The sequence below is a fragment of the Oryzias latipes genome, chromosome 9, assembly GCF_002234675.1.
Source record: "Oryzias latipes chromosome 9, ASM223467v1".
NCBI lineage: Eukaryota > Metazoa > Chordata > Actinopteri > Beloniformes > Adrianichthyidae > Oryzias > Oryzias latipes.
In genome coordinates, this window is record NC_019867.2 from 27148834 (window position 1) to 27174927 (window position 26094).

The 26094-nt window shown below is 40.7% G+C and overlaps 1 protein-coding gene across 2 annotated transcripts in view; it reads right to left on the reverse strand.

Moving 5' to 3' along the window:
• Positions 1 to 24914, reverse strand: part of LOC101174926 (docking protein 2) — a 31482-nt gene extending 6568 nt beyond the window's left edge. Inside the window, exons 1-4 of one of the 2 annotated variants that reach the window (XM_004072900.4) lie at positions 24307 to 24914; positions 21553 to 21690; positions 21314 to 21481; positions 7637 to 7745 (exon numbers count right to left, since the gene is read on the reverse strand). In XM_004072900.4, coding sequence (XP_004072948.1) covers positions 7637 to 7745; positions 21314 to 21481; positions 21553 to 21690; positions 24307 to 24366 — 475 coding nt within the window. In that variant the 5' untranslated portion in view covers positions 24367 to 24914. The remainder of the gene's footprint in view (positions 1 to 7636; positions 7746 to 21313; positions 21482 to 21552; positions 21691 to 24306) is intronic. The other variant, XM_011479594.3, reaches the window with a different exon arrangement.
• Positions 24915 to 26094: the final 1180 nt, after the last annotated feature.

Genomic DNA, 26094 nt, shown 5'->3' on the forward strand with positions numbered 1-26094 from the left:
TAATAACAAAAGCTCAAAATGCAATAAGTTGAAACAAGAAGGTCTTTTATAACCATACGTGTCATACTTGGTTCACACATTTCTGAGAGCCCTATCTTATTAACATGATCATTACTTCCCTTTTAAACCCATTGTGTAAAGTCCTGGCTAAAGGTTTTGAGAGTGACACAAATATTAGTTTTCACAAAGTTTGCTGCTAAACTGCTTTTAGATCTATGTTTTAGTAGTTTCTGTTATGTACTGAAATGTAATTACAAGCACTTCCAAAGGCCTAAGAAATATTCTTCTTAGGCCGTGTGAGTAATGTGAAAACAGCACTATAAAAATAATTTCCCCCTTCCTATGGAAAGATTTTTTTCTAGTTCTCCTATTCTTTTATCGACAAGTACATGACATTTATAAAAATAGTCAGTATTTGCAGTGTTGGCCCTTCTTTTTTAGAACCTTTGCAATTCAACTGGGCATGACCTCAATCAACTTGTGGGCCAAATCCTGACTGATAGCAATCAATTCTTTCATTATCACTTCTTGGAGTTTGTCACAATTAGTGGGTTTTGTTTGTCCACCCACCTCTTTTTCAGGATTGACCAAAGTTCTCAATGGGATTAAGATCTCTGGAGTTTCCAGGTCACTGACCCAAAATTTCAATGTTTTGGTCCCCGAGCCACTTTGTTATCACTTTTGCCTTATTGCACAGTGCTCCATCGTTCTAGAAAATGCTTTGTTAGTCACCAAACCGTTGTTGGACTGTTGAAAGAAGTTGCTTTTAGAGGGGGTTTTGGTACCATTCTTTATTCATGGCTGTGTTTTGGGGCAAAATTGTAGGTGAGCCTACTCCCTTGGCTGAGAAGCAACCCCACACATGACTGGTCTCAGAATGCTTTACTATTGGCATAACACAGGACTGATGGTAGCGCACACCTTTTCTTCTCCTGACAAGCCTGTTCCAAACAATCGGAAAGAGGCTTCATCTGATTCATCTCATTGTTTTTTTTTGAGAGAAGTGGCTTCTTTGCTGCCCTTCTTGACACCAGGCCATCTTCCAAAAGTCTTGAGGGGACCATCCTGACGCTTGCTGGACCTTTTTGGATACCCTGAAGCCTTCTTTACAAGAATTGAACCTCTTTCCATGAAGTTCTTGATGATCCTATAAATTGTTGATTTAGGTGCGATCTTAGTTGCCACAATATCCTCGCCTGTGAAGCCATTTTTATGATGGCTGCCAGCGTTTCTTTGCAGGTCACAATGGTTAACAATAAAAGAACAATGCTTTCAAGGATCACCCCGCTTTTAACATGTCAAGTCTGTCATTCTAACCCAATCAGCCTGATGCCTAATGAATCAGCCTAATGATCTCCAGCCTTGTGCTCCTCAACGTTCTCACCTGAGTTAACAAGACGATGACTGAAATGATCTCAGCAGGTCCTTTAATGACAGCAATAAAATGCAGTGGAAAGTTTTTTCTTGGATTAAGTCAATTTTCATGGCAAAGAAGGACTGTGCAATTCTTCCGAGAATGTTTTTGATTTATGGTGAGAATAACTCATCTTTTGTTTTTGTCTTTTTGTTGTTTTTTAAATGACCACTTGCAGTATTGAAATATTGTGAAATCTGTTGATAATAAATTCATTATTATCCAGTTAGACCATGTTAAAATGTGTGGATCAAGTTTGAGACAGAGGGTAAATAAGGTGATTTCTTTCCTGAATAATCATGTCAACTTTCTTCTATCTTAAACTAACAAAGCGGCTGGGTAGCTCGGTTGGTAAGGTGGGAAGCTACCATGCAGGAAACCAGAGTTCGATTCCCAGAGGGGAATGAGCAATGGTACTGGGGGCAATTACCATATCAATGGCGAGCAGTTAACATCACCCAGTGAGGGTCCTTAGGCAAGACCCTTAACGCTACTGTCTCCCGAGTGCAGTTTCGGCTGCAGCTCACCGCTCCCCCAGGGGATGGGTCAAATGCGGAGAAAGAATTTCCCTTCGTGGGATAAAATACAGTGTATAAAAAAAAATAAAAATAAAAAAATAACACTGATCTGAGCAAAAAATTAACAAGTTACACAATATTATATTATTATTATCATAAATAATACTATCTATATCATGTGACACACGTTCAAGAAGACACTAAACAGTTTAGCCCATGGTGTTCTGACTGGATGAGCAGGTAGAGGCTGATTCTTCTTTTTCTGCTGTTTACTAGAGCATGTCCGCCAGCTGTAAGAGGCTTGATGTGAAATGTCAAAGTGCTACAAATCTTGTGAATCTTGCTTTAGGCTTTTTCTTTTACAGCTCTATTCCAATATATGAAAGACTTTGTGTCCCTTAATTCCAGCTGGGCCCCAAAGCGTATTAACAATTACTCCCTCATGATCTATTTTCAAACAGAATTAAAATCACTACCAAATCAGAGTCCCTGATTTGTCAACGTTCGACCAGTTTCACTTTAAAAGCGCATTTTTGTATATAGAGCCTGAAAACAGTTGTAGAAACAGGTGAACGCAAGAGTTTCATACGTGGAAGTCCAAAAAATGTGTTTATATGCTATAAAGCACATGTGTCAAACTCAAGCCCCTGGGGCCAAAAGTGGCCCGCCATGTCATTTTATGTGGCCCCCAAGGACATAAAAGTTTTTAATTTCTTAAAATAAATTTGTTTTTTGTTTATTACATATTATTTATGTGTAGTTGCTGTAATTATTCAGTGTTTGCAGGTCTTATGTGTGGATGCAGACAAATTGTTGTCATCAAACCAATCAAACCATCAAGGCTGTGTGCAGCATTTATTTGTAAAATGTAACACGTGTAACACATGTTCTTTCTAGCTCAGTTTTATGTTATTTTTCTTTATTCACTTGGACAGTTTGATTTTTCATTAATGTAAACATCTGTTTTCTGTGCAACTGTAATTGTCACTTTAAAATGTTATAGTAAATAAATAATGAGTTATTTAACATTAAGGAGTAGTTACATTTATTTTTCATTACATTTAGTTACATGTATTAGTTATATCGGGCCCTTTGAGGACAGCTACTATGCTGATGTGGCCCTCAGTGAAAATGAGTTTGACACCCCTGCTATAAAGGCTTAATCAGTTTCTTAGAATTCGTGTTTTGTGGTCCTTAAGGATACAGAACATGATGTTCTGTCACATCTCAAAACACAATACCATCCTCAGGTCCAGGGGTACGTGTTCCTGTCAGTCACTCCTGGGTCAGTTCACTAACTACCCTCAGCTGCCATCAGTTCAGTTGTAGTGACTCTCCAGTCCAGATTTTACTCAACCTTCTGGTGCAAGTCGAGGCAACAAAACCCCTCAAGAACATCGTTCAAGAATATTGATATCTTTCAAGATATAAAACATTACATTTAAAAAAAAAAGAACAATGTGGAGAAAGCAAAAGTTCATTCATTCATCTTCTTCCGTTTATTCCCTTTCGGGGTCATGGGGCTGCTGGAGCCTATCCCAGCCACTTGTGGGCGGGAAGTGCAAATCACAGCAAGAAATGACCCTGGACAGATTGCCAGTCTGTCGCAGGGTAGAGTGTCCACAATCACACACCCACGTACTCTCACCTAGAAACAATTTATATTAACCAATTAACCTATGAAGCATGTTTTTGGTTGGTTGGAGGAAGCTGGAGTCCCAGGAGAAAACCCACACATGCACGGGGAGAACATGCAAACTCCAAACAGAAAGGTCCCCCATTGATGTTCTGGTTCAGGTCCCCCAGCTGGGACTTGAACCAGAGGCCTTATTGCTGTGAGGCAAGAGCGCTAACCACTGCAACGCCATACAGCCAAAGCAAAAGTCCTTTCCAGAAATCAAATTAAAATGTTAAAAATTGAGACAAAAGAAGAAACTGTATAGGTCCAGTATTCTTGGGACATCACAGATTGACAGAGTTTTTAAAAGAAATGCATCTTCAATTTCCTCATATAAAAGTGTGATGATTAGTGTGGCACATATCCTGTATTGCTTGATGCTAAATAACCTTCAGTTGAAATGATAGACAAACGTCAACATCCAATCAGCGATCACCCATCGATCGTCTTCTGGTTTTCGTAAAAAAAAAAAAAAAACATGTTGAAGACAAAATTAATTTCCTCAAAATGAAATGTGGTTGAATGATGACGTTTGTCCATCATTTAAACTGAGAGACGTTCAGGATTACGCAGTACTGGATTTCATCATCCTGTGAGCCACAAGCCCCCGGCCTGGCTCTAGACTGGGACGCCAGTGACGTCAATCATGGTGTCAACATCAAATCTTACAGTGGCTGACTCACAAGGAGGTTCTGAAGTGTTCTTTGACACATTAACAAGGAGCTTCCGGTGATTAGAGACCCTGACACCATCACACAGCTTAGCTCCTGTGATCCATGGGCCTTTCAAACCCCTTCACCGCCTTATCAAAGACACAAACCTCTGCTACAGTCTAAATTACAGAAATTCTTCTTCTCTGGCTCTGGTTGGTCTATGCTGACATGGATATATTTGGACCTTTGGGCTTGCCATGAATCAGAATATGTTTAGAATAACAGTACATCATTTGTTAGAAATGTTTTTTTATCACAGCTGCTGCATGAAAATTAGAGTTCACAAAACATTTTAAATAAAGTTACATTTTAGAGAGAAATATGAATTACGGTATTTTAAAAAACCAAAACAATTCACAAATGTGGCCCGCAGAACATAAAAGTTTTTAATTTCTTAAAATATAAATAGGTGTATGTATTCATATCTAGGGGGAATTAGACTTGAAATATCGGATTGGGCAACTATACATTAGGACTTAAACACTGTCAATAGAACCTAACCTGACAGAATCAAATTTAAAAGGATTATTGCTAGAGTCACAATAAAACATACGTTTTCTCTGCAAATGTAATTGTCACTTTGAAAAGTTATAATACATAAATAATAATGTGTTATTTAACATTAAGGAGTAGTTATGTTTATTTCTCATTACATTTAGTTACATGTATTTGTTATATTTGGCCCATTGAGGACAACCACTATGCTGATGTGGCCCTCGGTGAAAATGAGTTTGACACCTCTGCTTTAGGGTCCACATTAACCACACCAGAAACCAAACAATAGTGTTGCATAAACCTTGATGAAATCTATATATTTAGACCCTGTCCACCTCAAAAATCTAAATCGGAAAATTATTACGCTCCACTTTAGGACAAACTCAGAAGCGGGGAACTTACAGGCAAGTTTTTTAGCCTAAAATGTTCTCAGCACGGCACTTCCTGTTAAGAAACAGGAAACTTGTCCCATCAAGATAAAAGTTGAAGATGTACTGCTTTTGGTTGGACACTGCAGAACTGCAACACCCTGCGGTGGCCTGAGATCAACACAAGTACCCAGCACAAAGTTTCCACTAGGCAGCCAAACAGAGAGTGTGACTACAAACCAGCAGAACCACAGTGGAAACTTTTTTAGGGGGAGTTTATTGCATAAGACGCTGCAGTGATGAAAATGCAGCCCTTCAATGCAGAAAAAAACAAACAAAAAGGACTTGATTCAAAGAGCTGCTTATGTTCCCACGAAATTCAGCTCTCGTACCAGAAGCAGATCCAAAAGTTTGTTTGTGTGTCGGATCATAAATGGCTACGCAAATGCTTCACAGAGAGGTTTGAAAGCTAAAAATTAAGATTTTAGCTAGATATTTTCAAGCATCAGGACCCATCACGATAAATCTACATTTTCTAAGGCAGAGGACCTTTCCAAATCCAAACCCTAGAGACCCACACCAATGAGAATGGTGTTTTTTCATTTTTCTGATTATAGAGGATATGTATAAAGAAAATTCAGCTAAAGACTACATTTCTGAGTATTTCTTTATTCAAATTGGTGTAAATCAGGAGCAGATGAGAAAAAGAGCATATTTGTGACATAGACAATACGTTGGACAGGTCACAAGCTCCCTGCTCCATTCTGATTCATCTACTTGTAGGCAACTAGGTCTTCGTTTTCTTCGTCTAAATTGGCATCTGACTCAGAATTGTACGGCTGAATAGTTCCAATATTGCTCGCCATTTTTCTTGCAGTGGAAATGTTAGGTTGGGGTGTGGGGAGCTGTAAGCTAGCGGGCGGTGGGTAAACGAAGAGCTCTCAGTTATGGGTGATGGGAAGGGGGCGTGCTTGCTCTGTGCCAACAGGCCTGTCCACAACTCAGAGATTAATTTAAAATAGACCAAGAGATGATAAGACTGGGTCTTTATGCATTTCTTTAAAGCTACGTTCACACCGACCTCAGCAACTTGCAATCAGGCGGCCAATTCCAAGGAAAATTGGAATTGGTGTTTTTGGCTTCCGCATTCAAAACTTTCCCATTCATACTGTTATGCACATTTTAAAGACAGCTTTTGGGCTCTACATACAAAACATGCGGCCAGTGAAAACACATTAAATGTTAAACCTGGTTTAACTTTGACCAATCATGCAATTGGATTTGGTAGTGGCATATGGATGATGTCCCTTTAATTCACAGAAGTGCCAAACAATTGAAAATTGATTATGGAGGAGAAATTATTAATTGCGGTTATTGCCCGGCCTCAAAAATTCTATGACACCAAGTCTTTTATATATCAGAATAGAGAAAGAAAGAAAAAAACTGGCGCAAGATTCACCAGGTTTGCTTTCAAGTTTCACACTAAGCCTCTTTTAACTGTAGGTGATGGACATCTGCTATAAAAAAAAGAAAAAAGATGAAGAAGCCCCTCTCTGCAGGACCAGTGTGAACACAAATGCTAAATGGACGTTCAAGAAAATGCTTTTAGTGCATTCTTGGACATGTGTCACATGCCCCGCATAAACATAGCTTTACAGACTAATGTCTTTCTCACATCAATAAACAAATTCTCATTAAACACCATCAAATGATGCTAAAGACTATCTTTGAGAAATGCTTTTTTTTCATGAAGCTATCATAACAAATCGTTTAATGTCTTTGATTTAATTAAATTGAAATGTTTACATGCAACTACTTTGCAACTATTGCAAATATTTACGGTTGGAAAAACTTAAATAATAAAATGTGCTAAAATAAAATGTTTCTGAAAATCTGCTTTGTGCGTTTTTTGTGTTCTTTTTGATTAGCATAGTCAGTAAAATCATGCATTTGTTCTTCTTTGTGCCCCTTCATCTTTCTCTGAACACGTTTTTACCTGAAGAAAGGTGAGAAAAAATGTGTCTTTCTTCAGCAGTCTTGGTTGGTGGTTCTTCTACAGGCTTGTTGTGTATGCCCCTGTTTCTATTTTTGAACCCATCACATGCCTGTTTGGTAACATGCACTGCGACGCATAAATTTGACCTCCTTCTGAGCTCGTTTCAGGCTACAGGAATTGCTTTTCAAACGTCTTGTTTTGTGCATCCGCTGAGCTTAGGTTACTAAACCTTAGGTTACTAAATTTAGCTGTGATAGGAAGGACGAGAGGAGGAAGTGAGATTTGGTTGAAGGTGCGACAGAGGAAGTCATGACGGCTAAAGTGAACACTGGTAAAAAAGTTAATGCAGCAAAAAGAAGCCTCAAGCTCCTTTAAACTTAGATTAATCTGTCAAGTAGGCAGGACTGACCCTCAGCTGAAATCAGAGGATTGATCACATCAAAAACTGGAGTACCTGTCTCTCTGCCGCTGTACAGGGAGTTATCCTCCATCCCTGCGCTCCTCTCCAGCTGATTTCCTCTCTGGAGGTTGCTGGACTTTGATCCTTGGTCCAGCCAGTTCATCTGCACACAAACAAACAAACAAACAAACGAAAATGATTCTATTTGTTTTCAATTATTTGCCAATAAGTGACCACAAGCATCAATTCTGACTCATTAAGCTCATTTTTCACAATCCAGCAGGTTCCTGCTGTGCTGTGAACATCAGAGCTGACTCAGCCTGATTTGTTTTGGTATTTCAACATCATAGGCATTGTATGTGAGGACGGCTGGGTTTGATAGAGGTGAAGCCTGAACAGAACCTCTACATCACGCTCTAGAGCAAACAAAGACAACAATCCCTTCCTTCCATTGCTGTCTTTGAGAACTGGACTGAGTGAGTGTGACGTCACCAATAGAAAATGGCTAACTTCTGACTCCAACCAAATTATGTCAATTCAGGCAACATTTTGGTTCAAAATCTGTCAACCAAATGTTTCAAACGTTGGACACGTGGACCGGCAGACACCACATACTGTTATTGAGGCGTCTGGTGGGTTTGTTTGTAACTTGAATAACATACATAAAAAGTATGAAAAAAGAGGATTATCAAGAATATGTTAAAAAAAAGGTATCAGACCAAGAATGGTTGTTCTGACCAATCGAATGACAACTGTTCTCTCTTCTCTATAGAACTCCATGGGAGTTTGGCTATTTGTAGCCAGTGGGTACTTCCTGTTTGGAACGCCATGGGGGGAGGGGTCAATCAGTCCGGTTCTCACATACAGTTCCTCCCCATCATGTCTACAGATTCAACCATCTTAGTATTTGTAATTATATAAAAGTAAAGATTTCATGACCCTGTTGTTGAGTAGACTCACTAACACGTCAGCTAATGTTTTACTTTTTAACCATTTACATCATCAAAGTTGTTGACATTGACGAACGAAGACTGTGTGACCTGCTGTTACCAGTCCCACTCGGACATTCACACACACTTGCCACACCAGGCAATGTAGGACTCAGTGTCTTGCCCAAGGACATGTGGGCAGGCAGGATAGGAGTTTAGAGACTTGAGAGACTTGAGATCTTGTTGTCGGTTGTGTTCAAGGGGCTGCAACCTTCAACACTTGAACACTTGACTCACAGGAGCCAATCAGATTGATTTATCACTGACCACAACCTCAAAGAAGCACCAAGTCTTTTATATGAGGCCAGAACAGTCTCATAATTCATACTTTTACAACATTGCTTTGAATTTAAGTGATTGTTGTTAATATGATAAATGTAAACGAACTATTGTTTCTTTGGCGATATTAAAACAAAGGAAACGGCATTTGTTATTTTAAATATGAAATAGTTTATACACAGTTTCCAATGACTTCCTTTTCAAAATAAAGGACACTGTGCCAAATAGCATCATTTCAATGCAGTAAATGAAGTAGGAAGTGTAATGTCAGTAGTTACATAAAAAAACAACTTTACACAGTTAATTTTGGTGTGTTACGTTTGTGAACATAATTAAGGAAAATTAAACTAGAGCTAATTAAGTGAACTTACCCCTATTATTTAACTATAAGGCGCGGTTAAAACTCTTGAATTTTTCTAAAATATCACCAGTGAGCCTTGGAACAGATTTTCTGTGGTAGAAAAATCTCTCAGTGTTTTAGCAAAACTTTTTTAGTAAAAAAGTCTTTATTTTACGAGAGAAAAGCCTAACCCTAACCCTTTAAAAAAAATAAAGTAAGTGTAAGCCTCCATCCACATTACCTGTCGACTGAATCAATCAATGCAGCTATTTATGGTGATGACATAAGACTTTAGTTTATCAAAGGAATCCGTGTGCCATGATCTATTTGGACAACTACTTAAATGCCGTGCACACCAGAAATCCACTCCAGGTGCGCAAGAATCTTCTTCTGAAGGGCCCAGTTTCCTGCAAATTCTTTTCAGTGTCAATGTCTCGTAAGTTCTCAACTTAGAATTTATGAAATTACTTTATTCTTGGAAAATATGGAAATTTTTTCTAATAATTCTACCAGTTTATTGTTGTCAATTTTTGATTTTTCTTTATCATAACGTTAACCCTTTGTTCTCGCAAAAAAAATTTCTGGTAATTTTACGACTTTGTTTTTCGAAAAAATTACGATTTTTCTCATAATTTACGTGTTTTTCTCGCAAAATGAAGTTTTTCTCAATTTTAGCACTTTGCTCCCTCAAAATTATTTTATTTTCATAATTGTATCACTTTATTCTTGCAAAATTACGAGTTTTCTTTCTCAGAATCTTTCTAATTTTTCTCATAAAATTACAACTTTTTCTTATAATATAATGACTTTGTTCTCAAAAAGTTACTAATTTTTCACTCATAATTTTGCAACCTTATCCTTATAAAAGGACAACTTTTTTTCCTAATTTTATAACTTTTTTCTCACAAAATTATGACTGGAAGAATGGAAGAACAAAGAAAGTTTTAACATTTCAACAGGAGCATTGTGGGATGTTATTCTGACTCTAAAATATAATCTAATTGGTTACATCTGAAAAAAAATTAGCAACATCAGATTAATACTTTAAATGAATATATTTGTTTTTAAACAGAAACACTATATGCATATATATGTGTATATAAAAAAACAAAAACAAAAAAAAACGCCCCTCTCACCCTCCGCGGGTGGTTGCGGAGATCAAACAAATTACACAATGTCTGGGCATTATTATGATTCATGTAATGTAAAGATTTGTAAGTAAGAATTTACAAGTATGAATAAAATGCTTTGAAATTACAATCAGTGCATTAATCAGAAAGTCCAGCTTTTTGTGAATTAATTGTAATCAAATTTTAATTGTATTCCAATTTAAAGGGTTAATTATGATATCTTTGGATTTGAGCCAATTATGAAAAGAAGACCAAAACTCTTTTACATGAAAACATTCAAAGAAAAGATGTTCCACAGTTTCTACATCATTTTCACAAAAGACACAAAGATCACTATCCCAGTTAAAGCGAGAATGTAAAAAATGATTGGAAGGGTAAATATTATTTAACGGGAATGCTCCAAAAATAGCACTGCTCATATAGCAAATCATATTGTGGCAATCTGGGGGTTAGCCCCGCCTTCAGCTTTTAAGACTCATGGGAAGTGGGGAATCTTGGTGTGTTAAATCGCTCACCATAAGTGAGGGAGCTGTGAGCAGAAGTGAGGTTAATGCTGTTTGGCTGCTGGTGGGTGTGTTCAAAGTAAACAGACAGATATGATTGTCCGCTAACTTATGTAAGTGTCGTTCTCGACAAACCGGGGTTGTGCTTTGCATGGGGCATGGGTGATAGATTCGGACATGTCCAATGGGGCCGCTACTAAGTAAGAGGATAGTGAATTAAGGCTCGGGCGCAACAGTTCTTGTCTGGATAGGGGGTGGTGATTCAGTGCTTGCCAATAGTAATTGATGCACTTTAGTTCTCCTATAGTGAAATATATGGCAGAGTATGGAACGGCCTGTAACTTGCGAATCGGAGCTCCCGCCTTTGAGAAAGAGGCACGTGTGTGTGTGTGTGTTTATGAGGAGGAGAAGGGGAGGGGTGGTGGGTGCAGGTTGCGTGGTAAAACGGCGCACGGAGACCATTGCGCAACTCCTGGATCATCAGGGGGGCTTAAATTACTCAGCTCATTTTAATAATGTCATTCTTCTCTAACTATTGCGTATATTTTTAATACTTGTCTGTATTTTCCATATACCTTTATTTTTACGGTTGTTTAGTTGATTATAGTAACGTCTAAATAAAGGCAGTAAGTAATGAAGGCTGGAAAACAGCTGCACTTTTTCAGACCATAAATAAACAATCGATCATTTGTTCATGAAAGTATTGATGATTTTGGAGGATTTTTACTGTTGGTGTTGCACAAAATGAGGAGAATGCCAAATATTTTTGGAGTAATCCCAGTGATGAGTTCTGTAATTTAGTTTTTGATGTTTTATGAGACCTAAACATGATTTTCACAATAACAGGTTTTTAAATAATCAAATCCCTCTAATACGTTTCACAAAGACACACACACACACACAGGACCAAAGACACACACACACACACAGGACCAAAGACACACACAGAACATCACACACCTAGCAGAAATGAACTTATTGCTAAAAATGATGTCAGTGTCACGGCAAGGGGTGGCTAGAGAGCCGGTAGGACCCAGATGCAGAGACTGGAGGCCAACGGGTTCTCTAGCCACCCCACGCCGTGACAGAATGGACCAGCAATTTTTTCTGGACCCAGCGGAGCGGGACATGCGGCTGCTAGAGGCTTACTGCCGGGAAGCCGAGCGTACAAGGTCTTATTGGGTCTTCGACCAGGCCCAGTTCTCCTCGTATGCCTGGAGTGGGAGCCCCCTGGACTTTACTGGGAGCCGTCTTGCCCTGAGGGGGGGTCGTCGTCGTCGTCGCCGCCACCGTCCTCGTCCAGTGGTGGTCCCGGACGCTCCACAACCACGTCCAGTGGTGGTCCCGGACGCACCGCAGCCACGTCCAGTGGTGGTCCCGGACGCACTGCAGCCACGTCCAGTGGTGGTCCCGGACGCACCACAGCCACGTCCAGTGGTGGTCCCGGATGCACCGCAGCCACGTCCAGTGGTGGTCCTGGACGCACCCCGACCCGTCCCGGCTCCCAGGAGGGTGCAGCCTGCGCCCCGACCAGTCCCGGCTCCCAGGGGGGTGCCGCCTGCGCCCCGACCCGTTCCGGCTCCCAGGGGGGTGCCGCCTGTACTCCGACAGGTCCCCGTTTCCATCGGCTCCACGCCTGACCCGCCAGAGCTCGGCTCCACGCCTGGCCCGCCAGAGCTCGGCTCCACGCCTGGCCCGCCAGAGCTCGGCTCCACGCCTGACCCGCCAGAGCTCGGCTCCACGCCTGACCCGCCAGAGCTCGGCTCCACGCCCGACCCGCCGGCCGACTGCTGGCCCGACCCGCCGGCCGACTGCTGGCCCGACCCGCCGGCCGACTGCTGGTCCGACCCGCCGGCCGACTGCTGGTCCGACCCGCCGGCCGACTGCTGGCCCGACCCGCCGGCCGACTGCTGGTCCGACTCCTCCAAGCCTGACTCCATGCCTGAGTCCATGCCTGACTCCATGCCTGACTCCATGCCTGACTCCCCCACGCCTGACTCCCCCACTCCTGACTCCCCCACGCCTGACGACCCCACGCCTGACGACCCCACGCCTGACGCCCCCACGCCTGATCTGCCTCGCCGGACGGCACGGAACCCTGGCCGTCCTCCGGACCTGCCTCGCCGGACGGCACGGAACCCCGGCCGTCTTCCGGACCTGCCTCGCCGGACCGCTCGGCCCCCCGGCCGTCCTCCGGACCTGCCTCGCCGGACCGCTCGGCCCCCCGGCCGTCCTCCGGACTCTTTGGTCAATTATGCCCGTCGAGGTTTGTCCTCCGGGGCCCCCCCCTCAGTTGACGAGACAAAGGCTAATGTGCTGGTCCATTAGCCTTTGTCTCGGTGTCCACGTCTTCATGCCATGTTCATTGTTTCATGCCACGCCACAGTGAGTTTTTGCTTTTGGTTTTGTCATCCTGCTCTGCAGCGCCTTCTGTTTTGTATTAAACCCTCTAGTCCCTGAACCGTGTGCCTCCGCCTCTGCGTCTGGGTCCTACCGGCTCTTGAGCCTCCCCCCTCACCCCGTGACAGAATGGACCAGCCAGGAGGAAGGCAGAGACAAGACTTATATACAGACAGGGCAGACAAGACACAGGTGAACACGATCAGGGCAGATGGGGACCAAAGGAAGTAAAACTCAAGAAACATGACAAGACAGGAAACCTTTCAAAATAAAACAGGAAACAGAACTTAACAAGACAAAACAAGAACTAAAACGAAAAACAAGACACAACAAACTCAAACCATGACAATCAGGAGTTGAGCTCTAAGAAAATGACAAAGGAGAAAAAAAAAACGAATAATTTGATTTATTATTTCTAATTATTAATATTTCCTGGCTTTGTTTGTTAAAATTTGCATAATTTGACAGAATATATTCATTATTCTGGATTAATATTCCTGCCTGTTTTTATTCACATTTATGTTTAAAAAGTTAAGTTAAAGTTTTAAAGGTTTAAAATATTAGCTTTAAGGCCCGTACACACCGGGACGAATATTTGCCAGGCGTTATTCGCCAGCGTTTTTCGCCACGTTTTTTGTGTTCACACCCAGGCGATTTTCGCTGACGATGAGCCAAGCGAACATGCAATTTCCTTCCCTGACATTAGATGGCGCTTAATGTAAACAGAAATACTCCTGTACACAAGGTGGCGCTGCGCAACTTTACGCTTCTTAAAGTCGCTTTTCACTCAGAAGAAGAGAGCAAGTATTTACGCGCTTGTCAGAATAATACAAAGAAAACATGAATATTTCAAGCATCAGTAGCTCCAACTGGTGCTTGGTTCGGGGATATTTTAGAATGTCCGTCATTATTTCTTTGAGGCAGTGTAGACGCTACTTGGCGTCTATCTTCTTCGCTGGTATGTGTGCTCAGCAAGGCAGTTTTGTGTTTGAGCGCCCCCAAGTTGTGTTTTACTGTAACTTCAGAAGCTCCAGACACGTGTGCAAAAGCGCCATTCTCATTGGTCGAATAGATTTCGACGCGACGCGTCGGAAAAAAAAAACGAACCCGAGGCGTTTTTTTTTTGACGCTTTGACGCGTGGCGTTTTTTCGCGTCGGTGTGCACACTCTCATTGGTGCCCTTTGTTTAGTCACGAGGCGTTAAACGTCGGCGAAAATCGCCGGCGAAATTCGTCCCGGTGTGAACGGGCCTTTAGTGTGTTCAATAAATATTTATCTTGTTCCGCCCGCAACCTAAAGTGTGTATTGGATTTAGGCCCCCTCTGCAACTGAGTTTGACCCCCCTGTAGTACGAGTCCAGAAAATTCATGCATGTTTTTGTGTGTAAAAGTGTGTAAAAAGAGCAAATAAATATAGGGCACACAAAAGGACGTCCTCAAATTGTGTTTGTGTGTGTGTATGTGTGTGGGGGGGCTAGGAGGTTTTTAGTGGCGCCCTTCATACCACTTAGTGCCCATGAAATAGCCCTCAGTCTCGAAAAGGTTGGTGACCCCTGGTCTATAGTATACTTGCTATACTTACACTCAAGTATGGTAAATGACATAAACTCCAGGTGGACTATTTTCTGTTTAGGGGTTGCACTACAGTTCAATTTGAAGATGAAGCCTTAAAAATTAAATGACTAAAAATAAATAAAATCTTATTTTAATATATTTTAAAATTTTACAATGTACAATGAGTATCTCATAAAGAAACTAAACCTAGTTCATTGTATTTTCTAAACAGTAAAATAGTTTTCAAAAGGACCATTTGTTGCTTTTTTAAGTCCTTTCACCCACTTTTAAGGTACACAGTAAAAATGAAGCTTTGATGCAACACTTAAAGAGTTGATTCTGACTCCGAGCCAGATAACGTATGGTCCTTCACTACACAGGGTTAATGTGAATTTTGACAGTTAACATAACTTTTGGGTGTCAATAATTGACACTATCTGCACAACTTTAACACTAGAACCCCTGCAGTCTTTTTTACTCTGCACATTTTAACTCCGAGCATTAACACCAACACTTAGAAAATGGGGGTGGGGTCTTACACTTGCTGTTTGACTACGAAGATTTGACACTGGGGAATTTGCTATGTACTTTTACATTTAGCTGAGTATTTTTTTTTAAACTTAAAAGTACTTTTAAGTCTCCAGAACCCGGGGTCGTGCAGGTCGGATAGCAGCCGACCCTTCTCACCCTGGACATGGATTACTTGAACTACTCCCCTTGGGCAGGATGCTAAGGTCCATCAGGACCAGAACCTCACGACACAAGAACAGTTTCTTTCCCTCTGCAGTCCGACTCATGAACATCTTTTAACTCCTCCCCCCTTAAACATTTTCACCTATATGTCCAGTTACCAGTCCACTACCTGCACCTTGATTTTCCTCTGTTTGCACAATGTATTTCTATTTATTGTTCTGACCATTGTCATTTTTTATTTTTTTAAATTTTGCTTACTGTTGTTCATTTTTTCTATTTTTACGTGTTTTATGTCGCACATTAGCACCGCAGCAAATTCCTATTCTGTGAAACTGCTCTGTTCACTGGAAATGGCAACAAATACTCCCTGAACCCTTGAATGATTTTATTTCAGTAGAAACTCTTCGTACTTTTTCTACCTCTGTATTTTTTAAAGGAAACCCCAGGATAGAGCATGATAGAGAAAAATGGAGGTGATGCATGGATCAGCATGTCAAGGCTCTTCCTGAAACCACACACTGTAGCGCTCCTCTATCTGCACGTGTCTTTTATTCAAAGTTTTCCTGATAAGAATTCATTTGTTTTGCTGCTGTACACATGCACACAACCAGCTGATTTAATGTACAAGCCCATCAGCTTCATAGAGAACACAGAGCAGCATAAACTTCACTCTGAGTCAAATGAGTCAAAATTTGTCCTAAAGTGCTGCACTTTATTCTTTTGTGCCCCAGAATCTAGATTATCCAGCTTTATATATTCAGTAGTCTGAAATGTCAGTGAGCACTACGCAGTATTTATACCCCTCTTAATGTTTTGTTTTCTTAAATTCAGTTCTATGGTCTGTTTGTTGCTTCCCCCCTCACTGTCACATCACTGTGAGTTGCTCAAAACCCACAGATGTCTTTAAATTTGAGAATTTCTGCAACTTCAGAACTCCAATAAACCCCAATGTAATCCAATACAGACACGGAGAAAACACGGAGGACTGATGAACCATTCCAGAATGGACCAGAGTGACAACACGAAAACAAGGACTCATCTAAGAGGTCATAAAAGAAGCAGAACAAAAGAAGAACTAAAGTTCTCACTTGACTAAGCTGAGGTCAGAGGTCATGATTCAGCAGTTAGAGATGGACTGAACAAAAACTGATCTATGAAGAAATCCAGGGAAAAAAAAGAGACATCAAACCTGATTCTACTTTTGAAACAAACATCTGAAATTTCCCCCAAATGTTTAACAAATATTCTGATGAAGCAAAAGAGGAACTTTCTAAACCTCATGTTGCATCTAGAGTCAAACTAACTGCGATTCACATTGAGCAACAGTCAAACACGGCGGTGGTAGGGTGATGGTGTGGTGCTGTGTTGAAGCTTCATTGATAGAAACGTGATTCTACCAGATAAGTATGAATAGGAAAAATCTTCCATGAGTTCAGAGAACTCATAGATTCTCCAGCAGAACACTGGCATCATTGTTGACAGCAGCAAATCCACGAATGGAACCGAGCGAAGGTGTTGGAGACTGGAGAGAGAAGACCCACTCCCATCATCTTTTGATAAATAAAAAAAATCTGTCATTTTCTAGGCGTGGAGTAAGCCATCCATCTGGTCAGCCGCTGGCTTACAGTCCCTCACACCCCCACCCTAACATTAGCAGTAAAATGAAAATAGCGAGCAATATCAGAGCTATCCAGCTGTAGAGTTTGGATCCAGCTTCCAGCTCAAAGACGTACATGGACCCATTTGTCTGCAAGTGGATGCATCAAATTGGAGTGGAGGAGGGAGCTTGTGACCCACCCAGCATATTTTCTATGTCCCAATCCTTTTTAAACTGTCCTCCATCATGAGAGTAAATTGCCAGAGAATGGTAAAACAAGCACAATTTTCATTGGAGTGGGTCTTTAATAAGTCAGATACTGCAAAACCCTTATTCTACTGATCATCTATCCCTGCTTTGTCTTGATCAGCATCACACAGGTTGCTGCTTCCTCTCCCAGCTGCCCCTCTATTCGTCCAAACGTTGCACTGACTCACTAGCAGGAGAGAGACCAAATTGAAATCTCCATCAAACCATCTTTCTAGTCTAGACAGAATCTGCTGAAAGTTCATGCTGGAGATATGTGTCTGTGTGGAATTTGAATCAGGAACTTGTCTGTGTACGTTAAAAAGGTTCTGCATTCGAATTCAGTTAAAAGTTTGTCTTCCTTGGATGAGAAATCTCTTTTATTTTTGCTGTATCATCATTTGTTTTCTGTTGGCAATGGACAGATCCTCATCTCACCTCATCATCCTTTTCTAGTTTCTCAAAGTTATTTAGAGTTCTTCCTCATTGTTTATTTTTGTTCATGTTTCATTTATTTCCTGTTCTGTTTGGGTATAGAATATAGGTTTTTCTTGCTGCAGTTTTGTAAAAACATTTTGTTACTTCTTAGTTTATATACTGTAATAGAAAAATCCAAGAAAGATCCATTTCCTTTACACCAAACTTCTACGTTTGTATTGTAACCAACAACACGTCTGTGTTTTGTTTGTTTCTGCTTCTGTCATGACTGTCATGTAGATCTGGTCAGATCTGCTTCTTGTGCAGGTTTCATAATGTTAAGTTCTGCACAACCAGGACGGCACTATTTTAGGTTTGGTTCCCAAATCAAAGTAAATCAGTTCTTCTGAATAATTTCGACTTGATGATTAGAAATTGTGTTTTTACTCATATATCTCTGTTTTACCTTGATGAAAGTGCTTTACACTCAGTTACATATTACACACTACCAGAACAGGAAGAGCAGTGATGGGTTCACTGTCTTGCTCAAGGACAGTTCAACACAAGGGCAAGCAAGGCGGGAATTGAACCTTCCAATCAGAGATCGTCCGCCACTACTCTGAGCCACATCCATTCTGCTGTTTATGAATAAAATAAATTAACTTTAACTCCAATGGAAATTGTGTTTTTGGTGTTTTCTAACATCTTCGTGTAGCATTTTTTAGATGATGGAGGACATTTAAGCTTAAAATTACATTTTTAGTATTTCTTTTTTCAAATCGTTGTGGATCAGGAGCAGATAAAATAAAGAGATCGTATTTGTGTCTTAGAAAATACGCCGGTCGCAGGCTCCCTGCTCTGCTCCATTCTGATGGATCCACTTGCAGGCAAATAGATCAATGAAGGTCTTTGTTTTCCTCTTCTGAGCGGGAATCTGGATCTAAACTGTATGACTCTAATATTGTTCGCCCTTTTTGTTGCACCGTTAAAGTTAGCCTGGGGTTGTGAGGGGCTTTAAGCTGTCAGGAGAGCATATAAACAGATGGGTGATGGGAAGTGAGGGCAGGCTTGCTCTGATCTAACAGTCCCACCCGCAACTCAGAGGGAAATTTCTGCTGCTCTGCAGAAAATTTCTCCTAGAAAACGATAGTTTTTTTAAACTTTAGCCTAAAAACAGAACAATCATAATCAAAAGACCACTGGGAACACTTTGAAAATAGATCAAAAGTTGATCGGAGTGGGACTAATTGTGCTTAGAGTCTTAAATTGGAAGTTTCTAGCATGCCCTTGACATCTGCTGGCACTCTTTGATGTTAGTCCTCACTTGAAGTAGCAGTGAAGGAACATTTGTCTGTTTTTGTCTTTTGTGGAAGTTGCAGCATGATTAGCTGTTGCTGTGGGTTTCCTGTCACACACACACTCACTGCAGAAGGAAGTGGAGTTGTGACTCAGGACTGTCAGCTGTATGTCAGCAACTTGCTATTTATAACAACAAACCCCCCAAAATGGATGGAGCAGCCTTTCAGCCGTTTTCATGTGAAACCCGTCTCCTGCTGCCGTGTGTCTGAAGCTGCTGGATGGAACTGGTTCGTGACCTTCATCCCGGACGAACATCGGACCCTCTCAGCCAAAGAGGAACACGAAGTGACGGTTAAAAGAGCAGCCGCAGATGTCCACACCTTCTCAGTGAAGCTGCAAGGCCGCTTCAGCATTTTTGAATGCCACATCTGCTTTTAGTGCAGTTCTGCATTATGGAGGGGGAGGTGGGGGGAGGTGGCAGTTTTTTCTTGTTTTTTTTTTTTTGTTTCAGTGGATTTAAATAACAGTAGCAGATCATTGAACCACTGCAAAAAAAAAGACTGAAAACCAAGCTTCTAGTCTCCATGTTTGCATGTTCCTCTTTGCATGAATCAGAAAATATAACGTAAAGAGTTTAAAAAAAAGCCTAATGTTTTTATTGCAGGTGGAGTAAACATAACTTTGCTTAAGAGCTGTCAATCCATGAGGCTCCACTTTTTTTCCACTGTTTTCTGTTTTTGACTGCTTTTATTGTGAAGATACTTTACATTTAACAACAATTTGACTATAAACAACTTGTTCACGACTTTTCATCCCAGAAATTGGAAATGATTTAGGCAATGATATCAGACTAATGCATGAAGTCGTTGGTTCTTATTTTTGCAACAAAGTCCTAAAACTTCCCTTTTCTGCAGACAAGTGTGAAAAACTCACTCCGAATGAGCTGTTCAGAGTTTTAAATTTCTTTTCGAAAGACCTGAGCATTAAAGAGACAGATGCTACTGTGTCTCGATGACTGCTCACAACTAGATTCTAAGAGCACGGATATTCAATGGTTCCTCAACGAGATGACCCAGAATCAAATATCAGACTGAGGAACAGTGCATAAAAAAAAAGTCAGACTAGCGCAATTCCAAAATCCTCTTTAAAAACCACTGACTCTCTGTACTTCAGCCAAAGAAGAGAGGAAGCATGAAGGAGAAGCATTTGTATTTTTCAGGAGGAAGAAAGAAAGCATTTTCTGAGCTGCTGAAATCATTTGTGTGCTATCCATGCAGAGCTGAAAACAAAGCAAAAAAATAAACTGCTCAACCCCGTATCATCAATTGTTTCTGCACATGTCTGTGACTTCTGCATTACAACAGGGTGACTTAAAAAGGTCAGTCTGAAGGTGCCTACACAGCGGCCGCATCAACTCACGTTCAACCGTCCACCTCCAATAGAGACAATGTAAACACACGTCAACCTGTATTTTAGGATCTCTCGCGTTCACGCATCGCTATGCAGGTTTTTAGGTCCGGTCATAGCCTCTTCATACAAATCAGGTTGTCACTGATCCCCGCAGACGTGGTAGTGGATTTGGTAGTGAGGAGCGTCCTTTTCAAACACGGAAGTGCAAACTGTTCTAAACATGATCATGAAGGAGACATTAAAATAATAATATGACACCAAGACTTTGGTATAGCGGAAAAAAGCTGTGAAAAAAAAAAGCCAGGAGCAAGACTTGCAAGATCTGCACCGCTTCAACGTCTCGTACCATGCCTCTTTCAAGTACATGCACTGGTATCGGGTAGCGAGAGTCCAGTGTGAACACCATATGCTAAACGTTCAGTGCATTTTAGAACACGCCACATATGCCCGGTGTGTACGTAGCTTTACAGCTCCTGAAGGAAATCTCCAAAACGTCATCATCTGTACCTCACATGGTCGCAGTCTGTTGCTGCCTGAAGACTTTTCAGGATCTTTTCATTTTCTTGTTGCTTTAATGCTAGTGTTTGGAAAGCTTGATGCAACTATTGGAGATGCTGGGCAGCTACAACAGCTTTTGATGGCCACCGCACATGCTCACACTCACATCTCAGGCAAGGACCTACACAGAGTGGAGTGCTGCTGTGGCAAACACCACAACACATCCACAAAGAGTTGAAGCTTTCAACCAGCACAGTGCCAAGTCCTCTGAACTGGTCTGTAACATGATCAACAGGACGATTCATGTTTTACTTTTCTGTGAGGAAAGACTCAGAGAAATTGTGCGATTGTGTGTGTGTGTGTGTGTGTGTACCCACAGGGAAGGCAGTCTCACACAATTTGTGAGTCCAGTCATCCACCTGGCTTCTGTCAGCAGCAAACACAAATATTTTTTCTGTGGTCTCTATCAGGAAGGACCTGGTGTCTTTGGGACATCCCTCCATCTCCACCTCAGTGACCCGGATGCAGTCCGCCAGACGGATGACCTGGGAATCGTGCCACAGCTTCTGTGAAAGCTCCAACCCCTCGAATGCTGCAGAGTCACACTGGGGTTTACCTTCTTGTGGTCCAGCTGCTTGCGCAGGTTTTTATCGTTCTTTTCCATATTTCCACCGTCTTTGCACTCGTAGAACTCCAGTCTGGAGATGGAACAGGAGCTTTCTCTGTAGAGGACGCACCACACCTTCCTCCACTTCTACACCCAAAAACAGAAACACGCAGCTCAGAGAACAAACCAGTGGGCCTGATACTAAAATGTCTGTGACAATCTCAACCTCTATTAAGCCATTTTTTACCTTTATTTAGTTTACTTCAGTTTTAACACTTTCTTTCAAAAAGTTTGTTGTCATGATTTACCATCTAAGTACAATGATCAACATTTTTCAGTAATAGTAAATACTGCCTGTCCTACAAAAATGTAGTATTTTATAAACAATTTTAATATCTTTTAAGATGTGTTACATATTACCTGCCATTATTTAACAGTATTCATCTTCATAACCACTTTTTGCTACCAATTTTGTTTACATTAATCAGCTCTTATTCACTTTTGGTACACTTTCCACATGGTTTTTCCATGTTTATTTTATTCACCTGTCCTAATTTTCTTTAGCTTGATTTGGCTGTTAAGTATAAAAGCGTACTGCATTCAATAAAAAGAAAAAAAAACTGATCTTCATTCTAACTTTTTTCCGAACAATTTCACTCTAATCTTTTTAAGAACTACAAAAGCAAAGAACTACAAACTAACCTTATCTGATTTGCCCTAAAAAATAATAATAGCAGATTAAAAAAAGTTATAGAGAAAATCCGAAAAACCAAAGCAAAAATCGGTAACAATTGTAATGAAAATTGGACAAAATTGTAGCAAAAATTACAAACATAGAAAGAAAGAATTCTAGTAAAAATCAGAAAAATTATATATATACATACTGGTATATGTCTTTGGGATTGCCTCCCAAACAATATAAATCAATAAACAGTGCAAACGAGTTAATGCTTGATACTTCACAATCATTTTTCTCTGTAATGTTAGTGGATAAAGTCAGTAGAAAGAACAGACTGGAGATATCGTGATGAGCACATAAACAGAATGGATCTTGTCTATGACACGGACACTTTGCAGCTTTTCTACTGTAGTTGCAGCTCATCTAATAGTTTTCATCAGCAGTTAGGTTCTAGTTCTTTGCTTTTGTAGTTCGAAAATTACGCAAAGGATTTAAACAGTTCACCATGTTTTCTTTGTTTGTTTCTTAATTCATGAAAAAATTAGAATGGAGATCACCCTTTTTTTTATGCAATATACTTCCATAGTTACGATATATTTTCTGCATTTATTTTTAAATCTCTTTTAATCTAGCTTTTACATTCTTGGCATGGTGTTAAGAATGGGGCTCCATCTTTAATGTTTCTTATTTTTAAACTATTATAATGTAGTCTGGCTTTTTTATAGCATTGTTCTGCTTTTTTCTTAACAGTTTTAGACTTCCTCTTTGATTTAGCTAGTTTTTTAAAAGAAGCATTTAGTTGAGTTATTTTAACCTTAGGCCAGTTGAGCTAAATACTGCTTTGTTTGGCAAATCTTTGGCAATGTTTTTACTTATCACTACTTTTTTTGCATTTTTTTATTTTTATTCTTCTGTATTTTTTAGGGGACACTATTCCACAGAGACAGAACTAATGATCTCTGCAGGTTTGGCTCCTTGGGTAAAACCCTAAACACCACGATGCCTGGTTGGCACCTGCATGGCTGCTCTTCCGCTATCAGTGTATGAACATTGTTAGTTTTTAAAGTGTGGTTTTTAAAGCACTTTGGACCTTTTAGGACAATGAAAGGCTAAATTTCTCACCATTTATCATTTTTTCATCAGACTATTTGAAACATACTTTTTTAAGCTAATTTTCCACATTTATAGGCACATTCATACCAAATATTTCTAGCATTGCATTTTGTCCACATGGGCTGAATAGTGGTGTAGTCACCTCACGGCGAGAAGTCCCTGGTTCACATCCCGTCTGGGTTCTTTCTGTGTAATGTTTGCATGTTGTCCCTGTGGGTTTTCTACGGGAACTCCAGCTTCCTCCTCTTAATTGTCCCTAGGTGTGCGTGTGTGGCCTTCTAACAGACTGATGACTTGTTCAAGGTTTACCCTACCCTCTCCCAACAGTAGCTGGGATAGGCTCCAGCAACCCTGTGACCCCAAAAGGGATTCAGTGGGTTCTGAAGACGGAGGACAGTTTGTCCTGCAGAGTTAGGCTAGTTGTAAGCTGTCTGTTTGCTGAAGTGTAAGATTTTAGCATCAGTAAACTATTTTCTTCTGTTTTAGCGAACCACCTTCTAACTTACGCCATACATTTAAGGCACTTTTTCGGCCCTTAACAGTTCCAGTCCACCTGTGGCGTAAACCTAATAGGACTTTTCCTGCTTCTTTTAGGCCCAAAATGCTTTACACTCACACATTTCACTGATGGTAGTGGCAGGGCTGCAGTGCAGGTTGGGCAGGCAAGGCAGGAACCAAACCTGCAACCTTCACATCTGAAGTTGCGTGCATCAGCGCCATAGCCACTCTGATATGTAGCAGCTATGCAATCGTTTTTCATTTTCTGGCTTCAGTTTAGATTATTATGGCACTTTTGAGCTGCAATACACTATTAATGACAAAACATTCACTTAGGTATAGATTATGTAATATTTGTGCATTTTCTGCACATAAAACTACATTACTACCATATTATTTATTGCATAGTCTATAACTAATTTAACATCACATTCCACTTAAGTTTGTGTTCTGGTTTCATTGCAGTTTTGTACCTTTCCAAAGCGCTGCTGCTGGAGGAAGAGCATTCCCTGCTTTCTGATGTCCTCCTCCATGATGGCACCACCGCAGGTGCTGCTCTACTTACTTCACCCGTCTCTACTTGAACTGCTGCTCCACCTTTTACCACGCTTGTTAATATAGTTCCTCCTCTCCTCCTTTTTTATTCTTTTTTTTTTTTTTTTGCTGAAAGCACTCTTGCCACGTCTTCCTTTTTCTGTCCCTCTCCACTTTGCAGTTGTACTCCTTTGCTCTTCACATTTCCTTTAGTCTTGCCTCTAGCGACAGTTAACCTTCTCGATCCAGCTCTGCTTCTCCACTGCTGCTGTGGTGCACCTCTTCTTGTCTCTCCTTCTTCTGTGGCGTCAGCGTGGTGCAGAGGCGTTGACTGACATCAGTGTTTCCTGCCCTCACCCTCTATTGCAATTTGTAATGCAGAACTTCAACTGGTTATAAGAGTCTCCTCCTTTCTCTACCATTTGTTTCCCCTTCCTGTGACTCCTTTTAGTTTTCTTAAACCCTTTGGTATGATCTTTAAGCAGCAGGTTTGATTTCTCCTTTCATTTTAAACACGGATTTGTTGAATCATTTAACAGTGTCTCTTTTGAAAAACTGAAAGACAAACTTGAATGAAATAGTTTGCAGGCAACCTCATGAAGTTGAAAGTCGCCCCCTGGTGGCGAAAGGGAAACAGCGCACAAGTCCTGTGGTCACCATGTCTATTTATGTCCCTCATGCTTCGGAAATTCTGGAACGAAGCTAGAGCATCTGTCCCACAACTTCCGGTATAAGGAGTTAATTACATGCTCACACATCAAATATAAATAGTAAATATACTTTGAAAGGAAGGTCTAAGGCTAGTAAAAGCGGACTGATGTTTAGAGCATTACCTTCACTTGTTTAGGCTTGTTGAATTGCATCAAAACTGTGTAGGAGGCTGATATTTTTCCCACAAGAACTACAGAATGTCCCACCTTGGCACACCACTGTGGATGCGCAAAATGGGCAGTACATTGTTCGTACATTGTCACCTGACAGGCGACAATGTACGAACACATAAATTCACTGAACACAACTGGCACAGTAGTGAGTTTTGTGATATCACTTGTCAACTGCGACTCTCGATTAAATAAGCGGTTGAACTGCTGTCACCTAGCTGACTGAAGGGGTGAGCTAAATGAGCTATCTGCCAAACGTAACTTTACCCAGTGTTAGACAAAAAGCGTTAGACGCATATGTCACCATGTGGAGAGCTGGCTAAATTTACATTTTTTAGACAAATGGATATTAGAAGGAAATTATGTTATCTAGTACAAATATCACATATCTCTCAAGGAGCGCTGAATAGCTTGGAACTGAATTCATCTTTTTTTCCAGTAAATAAGTCCGTTCCTCATTTCTATAGCATTCCACTTCCATTGTGCTTCGGTTTGTACCGTTGTGCTTTGGCTTATGTTGTTGCGCTTCGGCTTAAGCTTTCGCGTTGTCTCTTTTGCATGTAGTGTGAGCCGTTTCAGCCACCATAATGTAACGATTAAACAATGAATTGATTTATCCAACCAGATTGATCTGTCTGATGCAAGTAGTTCATTGATTCAAATCAAACTATACCGTTCATATCATTTCAAAATGAAATAAATCGATTTTCAATATTGGAAAATACCGTTTGGATTGAGGCACAGTATGTTTTTTTTTTTACTGTTTAGATACATATCTTCGCCAGATCTATTATGTATTGTATTTGGTAACGGCTTACTTTCAGCTCTGCATGGCACCAGTTAAAA